Here is a 6,950-nt window from a genome sequence, read left to right on the forward strand (position 1 = left end):
AATTGGACAAGGCCGTGGCAAGGATCCCCACAGAGCACGTAGCCTCGGCCGACTGCTGCGACGATCGGGTCGCTATACCTCCACTTTGGGGCTTCTTAGTCTGGGCCAACGAGGGCGGTTCCATCTTCACTGTCACTAACTGACGGCTGCCGGTAATCACTACTTCATCCCCGGATGTCGTCCCACTTGCAGACCCTCTCCTCGCAGACTCCTTCTTCGCAGAGATCACCTTAGCTGCTTCCTGGTAAGCTGAAAAAGGGTCATTGACAGTTCCTTCGGACATGTTCCCTGTGTAAATAAATCATCAGAAAGTCGAACAAGAGAATGATCATAAAAAGACGATGAAGAGATGCTCACCCCAAAGGCTACTTCGATGCAACACGCTATTGCTAAGCAAAAAATTCACCTGGCGACGATCAAGGGGAAGCTGACGCGCCCGAAGAACGGTACTCTCCCCTTCTGGAAAAGCAGGGTGTGTTCCAGCTGCGAAAACAACAAAAGGTTAAGAGACCAGAAAACGACAAAGCCTTGCCCACTTCAGACACCTACCTACAAAGTTCCATCGATAAGAATGCCTAGGAAGCCTCGTAAAGACGTATCGCTCCTGCCATTTCTTATTAAAAGCGGACCCCTTACGATCACTCTTCGGGAGTTCCTCTACAATGGGCAGGCCACTACGGGGACGAAGGTGAAACCGACCTTCTCCTCCATTAAGGGGGGCCAAATGATAAGAAAACAAAACCTCGTTGATCCCAAAGGATAAGTGCTCTAGGTCGTCCAGGTTCTGAATAGCCACGAGAAGTCTCCAAGATGGAGGGTTCAGTTGAGAGGGAGAAATCTCGAAGAAACCGTACAAGCTTGCTATGAGCACGGGGATCACCCCTCTAAAGCCGGTGTCAAAGAAAGCTTTTTTAATGGCGATCTCCCCCAAAACATAGCTGGAAGCATGCTCCTCCGATGTAGGTACACGGAGGTTGACAAAGGGAGGAAGAGAGTATTTCCGTCTCCATTCCACCAAATCATCCTCAACCACTGTCGAAGTAGGTCCCACTGGTGAAGGATACGCATATGTATACGCTAGCGGTAAGGGAGCCATCAAATCATACTCTGATCCCTCACCTGGATCAGGGGAGCTATCAGATTGAGAAACTGGAGAGTCCACCCTTCTCCTCGAAGCAGCTCTGTCGGCCATCGTTGGAGTAGAAGAAGCAGAACACTTAGTCTTGGTTCAGGAAGATCCTATTTGATTGATCGTGGCTACAATAAGATAAGCAGGCACAAGCCTAGGATCGATTTAACTAAGTCAAATGCCAGTATAAGAAGGAAGAAAGAGTATATCTGAATCAAGGGTATTGATGAGCGAGAAACGTGAAGAAAAGAGAAGCAGGAATGGAAGAATATATGCGAAACGAAGGAAAAGCCGTTGGGTATCTTCCCTAAGAAGTCGCATGCCGTAGTGGATCTCGGGCCACGGTATTTGGAATTCAAATTATTTCTTTTCTGCGAAAAAAATAGGATATCAGTCAGATCTCCGATAATAAAGGAAGAAATCTCCCAAAAAAGGGAAGAAACGACGGAAAGCACTTTCCATATTGCCTATTAAGCAACCCGAGGAACTAATGGAACTCTGAGGACTACCCTACCAGCGTTACTTCTCCGGCACAAGCGATTCCAATGCATATCGAAGACTGCGGTTCTCTCCAACAAGAACTCTCCCCAGCCTCAGCATCTCCAGAAAATTCAAGACGCTACTATCAAGCTCCGACTAAGTAAGGTGGAACCGATCCTTGCCTGGGTTCAGAATGAGCTCCGGCTTGAGTGGAATCCAGGATAGCGAGACAGATGGACCGGAGTCCTGCCTAAGGGAAGCCTGCTGAGAATGAGCAACCCCGGTTGACTTGAGTGTACATGTTATTCCCCGAGTTTGATGACCAAATCGAGCAATAAGGGGTAAACTGTAAGGGAAAAATACCCCGGTATCATTTCCTCCAGCCTCCAGGCAAGACCCAGGCCCTCAGGTCCCCGATAAAGGAACGCTCCAGGTCCCCGCTAAAAGGAACCATGGGACCAGTCCCAGGAACCGACCTCCCCTCCAAGAAATAGAAGATTTCCGATAAGAAGAACCTTCCATATTTCCGAATATGGAAGAGTTCGACCTAAGTCAAACCAACTTCAAGGCGATTATATAAGGGCTTCTAAGTCCCAAAAGCAAGAGATCGGCTTCTCCGAGGCTTAGAGACTTGGGTTAGACGGCTAGAATTAGGGTTCCTCTTTAATACCTTGAAACCCTGTTTTGTTCTTGTTGTTCTATCTAATAAAACGCCTCTTCAAGCCTATCTTTTATTACTTTACCCAAATCCTCACGAAACATACAAACCTACTCAAAACACATACGATTCTCTAGCTTATGCATCATTCCGTGGTACTCTAAAAGAGCCTACACAAAAATCCCCTAGCAGAACCGATCATGGGATGTCGGGTTTGATCTCCTTCTGTTAATGGCACCTCGTCTATTTCCTCTACCTCCGGTTCCTCGGTGTGACGAGCCGGAGGTTTTTTCTGTAATTGCTATAAGACCTTGGTCTTTCCCTTCAGTGTGGTCTGATAGCAAGAGCGGGAATATTCATGATCTCCTCTGATCGCCTTTATGCCCCAGGGTGTATGAAATTTCCCATTTGGTGAAGAGTCCAGGGGACGGCCCCCATTCCGTGAATCCAGGGCCATCCTAGAATCATTATGTAAGACGAGTCGCAGTCAACCACGAGGAACTTGGTTGACATGTTGATTCCTTCGGCATATACGGGGAGGATTATCTCCCCAGCGGTTTGTTTGACTTCCCCGCTGAACCCTATAAGGGGGGTTACCCTCCGAGTTAGAGCGCCTTCAGCCAGCCCTAGGTCCTTGTATGCGGCCTGGAAGATGATGTTGCCGGAGCTTCCATTATCTTCCAGTATCCTTTTTACCCGGCAGTTCACTACAGTGAGCGAGATAACCAGGGCGTCGTGATGCGGAGTGAGGACTTTCTCCTGTTCCTTTGCCATGAAGCTTATCTCGTCTGTTCCTAGGAGCAAACATTTTTGCTTGGCTGCCTCTAGGCCGTGCTTGGCGTTCCAAGTGCTTTTCTTTGCAGCTGCATGGCTTATGCCGCTAATTTCCGAACCGCCCAAAATGACATGTATCACTCGGTCCTATCGCGGTGGCCAGACGGGAGCAGCTTCAGTGGGCTTACCCGTTGTCTCCTTGCTTAGATGGCTCTTGGCCTTATCGGAAAGGAACTCCCTGAGGTGCCCTTTCCTAAGCAGCTCGTTGACCTCGATCTTTAGTGCGATGCAGTCCTCCGTTTTGTGACCGTGGGCTCGATGGAAGTCGCACCAGAAGCCAGGGTTCCGGAAAGAGTCGGGAGCTTTCATCTTCTGAGGCCACTTGACCTGCTGGCCCATCTGCTGCAGAACATTTACCAGCTCCGGCCTTGAGACGGAGAGGTGAGAGATGTCTGGCCACGTGGACACTGCCATCCCTTCGGCCTTCTCGATCGGTCGTTTCTGGTACCTTCCCCGGTATCTATTTCCGGAGTCCCTAGCTGATCTTTGAGAGGGTTTCTCGTCTCGCTCGGTTCGGTCTGGTCTGATCGTCTTGGGATCTGGCTTTTGCTGCGCTTTGGCCTGGCTGGCGACGTCTCCCTCCCATTTGACCTGCGCCCAGGGTCGAGATAGGATGTCTTCCATGGTTTTACACTGATATTTGGTCAGCTCCTTGTAAAGGTCTCCGTCGGGGAGAAGACCTCTCTTGAAAGCGGAGATAGCAGTGGGGATACTACATTCGGGGATAGCCACCTTCTCTTGATTGAAGTGGGCTATGTAGCCTCGCAGGGGTTCTGCTCAGTGCTGGAGGATTTCGTAGAGGCTGTCGGAGGTTTTCTCCAGGTCCCTGCTACTGGCGAATTGCTCCACGAATTTGTCGCTGAGAATGGCGAAGGAGGCTAAGGACCTGGAGGGTAAGTTCATATACCACTGCAGAGCGGGTCCGGTCAGGGTGGAGCCGAAACCTTTGCACATGGTAGCTTCGCGTGACCCCTTTGGGAGTGCTACGGCGAGCATCCTTTGTCTATATTAGGCGACGTGGTCGTCCGGAGCAGTGGTACCGTCGTACGCCTTTATGCTGGGGAAAGAGAACTTCCTGGGCATCTCGATCAAGGTGATCTCATCCATGAAAGGAGTATCGGCGTAGGAGTCGGGGTTGCTCTTCCGGAGCTACCCCCGGGAGTCTCTCTACCATGGGCTGCATGGCGTCAAACCTATCCACCTCAGGCAACACCAGGACCGGTGCACTAGAAAGCATGTCTTTGAAGGCTGCGAAACTCTTTTCACAAGCCTCAGCCATGCAAACTTCACGTCCTTGCCAGTCAACTGGGTCATGGGCTGAGCCAAGCTCGAGAACCCCTTGACGAACTTCCGGTAATAGCCGACCAGCCCCAAGAAGCTTCTTACTTCCATCGCATTCTTTGTCTGCGTCCACTCCCGTATACACTTGATCTTGTCTTGATCAACGGACACCCCTTGATCAGACACAATGTGTCCAAGGAACCCAATGATTTTCTGCCAGAAACTGCACTTGCTCAACTTAGCAAAGAGCTTATGTTCCCTCAGGCGTCCCAACACTGCCCGAAGATGCCTCTTATGGCTCTTATGGTCTTCCTTTGTCTTGGAGTACACGAGTATATCATCTATAAAGATAATCACAAACTCATCCAAGTACTCCCGGAAGATACCATTCATCATCTTCATGAATGCAGCAGGTGCATTGGTCAGTCCGAATGGCATAACCACAAACTCATAGTGGCCGTACAGTGTCCGGAAAGCCGTTTTCCTAACATCACTTGGCTCGATTGGAATCTGATGATATCCAGAGGCCAAGTCGATCTTGGAGAACCACTTTGCTCCACGGAGTTGATCCAACAACTCATCAATCCGAGGCAACGGGTACTTGTTTTTCACAGTAACCCGATTCAATCCCCGGTAATTAATACACAACCTGAAACTACCATCCCTCTTCTTAACTAAAAGGACTGGTGCTCCCCAAGGTGATACACTAGGGCATATGAAGCCATTCTCGGCAATCTCTAACAACTCCTCAAGTTGTTTCTTCAGCTCGGCCATCTCGGCAGGAGCCATGCGGCAGAGAATTTTTGACATTTGGGTCGTCCCTAGTTCTAGTTCTATTATGAATGGGTCAGCCCTATCAGGGGGAATGCCCTATAGCGCCCGGAACACATCCTCTAACTCAATGACCAACGGAATCCCGCCCGGGTTACCACCCTCTACGACCTCCCTAGTGGTAATGGTAGCCAAATAGGCCTCACAACCATTTTCAAGCATCCGTTCCTCTCGGACTCCTGACACCACTATATTTCCAGGGGTCGGACACATCCCTTGGAAGCTAACCGGGGCTTCACAACCCATCTCAAACTGCACCCGTCCACGACGACAGTCAAGGGTGGCCCTATGCTTTCCATGCCAATCCATACCTAAGATCACTTCATGATTCTCAAGGCGGATAACAATCAGATCCGCAGGCATCACCCTGTCTTTGATCACTACTGGAATCCCCTTAATCTGCCCTATTGAATGCATTAGTTGGCCACCAGCTGCATTCACTATGCAAGGTTCATCCTCAGTTCCTAACCGGAACAAACCCTTTCTGATCATTCCTGGACTCACAAAACTGTGTGTAGCTCCAGTGTCGAAAAGTACATGTGTTTCTACACCACCGATACTCAAGGTTCCTACACAAGGTCCATTCAAAGTATCTAACCATTCTAGGTTCCATATCATTACTCAAGGCCTTTAACCAAGGTCCTACTCCAGGCATCTAACAATCCTAGGTTCCATACCATGCAATTCTATTGAATCGAAAAGATAAGTCAAGAGTTATTACCAGTGATAGCCTTGAACGGTCCAGCCTCATCCTCGTCCTTAGACAGCTCGTACACTCTTGGTGTGGAGGACTGACGCCGGTTCAGGCTCGGCTTGCTTGCCTCTCCACGGTTCTTGTCCTGACCACCCTGTGACTTGGGACAATCTGTACGGAGATGTCCTGCCTTGCCACAGCCGTGACAGTGAAAGGATCCACCACCACTCGAGGCATGTCCCCGACTCTGGTCAGGTCCCAGACAGTCACGAGCCGCATGATCCATCTTGCCACAACGAGTACAAGCACCCATGGCTCTCCAGCACTCGCCTCCATGGCGTCTACCACACATGGGACACTCAGGCCTACCCCTTGAGGTTTTACCCTCCTCGGCTGCGTCCCTCTTCCTCTTCCGGTCGCCACCAGTTCTACTAGAAGCAGTATGGCTCCTAGAATTCACATTGGCTTCATCAGCAAGATTAGTCTCAAGGATTGCCATCCTCTCCACCAACTCAGACACGGTATGGAAGGTGCGGACCAAGCAGTAGGTCGTAATTTCGGCTCTCAAGCCACAAATGAACCTACGGACCTGTACTGCCTCGTCCTCCAATTCCCTTCCCACATACCTCCTGAGCCGGTTGAACTCTTCTTCATACTCACGAACTGTCTTGCAGCCTTGTGTCAAGTCCAAGAACTTAGACTCCAAACGATCTCACGCCTCAGCAGGAAAGTACTTGTGGTTGAACTCAACCTCAAAGTCAGCAAAACGCTCAACGGTGCCGTTTGTACGCTTGTCCAGCGCCAACCACCAATTGTGTGCATCACCTTCCACGAAATGAACAACTATGTCCTTTCTGTACTCCTCAGGGCAACGAGTTGAGCCAAAGTTGCATACCAACCTGCTCCTCCACTCATCACCCTCAATAGGATAAAGACTTCCAGCAAAGTGTTTGGTCCCCAATTTGGAGATGTGCTCCAAAACCTTCAGGTAATCAACCTTACGCACCACTCTGTCTGGTGGGTCGAGCTCTACCATCTCAGCC

At 50.0% G+C, this 6,950-nt stretch overlaps 1 protein-coding gene across 1 annotated transcript; it reads right to left on the minus strand.

Annotated features, from left to right (window-relative positions):
• Window positions 1–5,252: 5,252 nt before the first annotated feature.
• Window positions 5,253–6,406, minus strand: LOC106344777. The gene is made up of 2 exons (XM_013784087.1): window positions 5,935–6,406; window positions 5,253–5,782 (listed from the first exon to the last, which is right to left on the minus strand). Exons 1-2 carry the CDS (start codon window positions 6,404–6,406, stop codon window positions 5,253–5,255), a joined length of 1,002 nt encoding a protein of 333 aa, XP_013639541.1.
• Window positions 6,407–6,950: the final 544 nt, after the last annotated feature.

Source organism: Brassica oleracea, chromosome C5 (assembly GCF_000695525.1).
Source record: "Brassica oleracea var. oleracea cultivar TO1000 chromosome C5, BOL, whole genome shotgun sequence".
Lineage (NCBI taxonomy): Eukaryota > Viridiplantae > Streptophyta > Magnoliopsida > Brassicales > Brassicaceae > Brassica > Brassica oleracea.

Coding starts and splice junctions, on each gene's coding strand:
- LOC106344777 (XM_013784087.1), bottom strand. CDS start 6,406: ATGGCAATCCTTGAGACTAATCTTGCTGATGAAGCCAATGTGAATTCT. Junction 5,783..5,934: donor ACCGTTCAAGGCTATCACTG/GTAATAACTCTT, acceptor GACCTTGTGTAG/GAACCTTGAGTATCGGTGGT.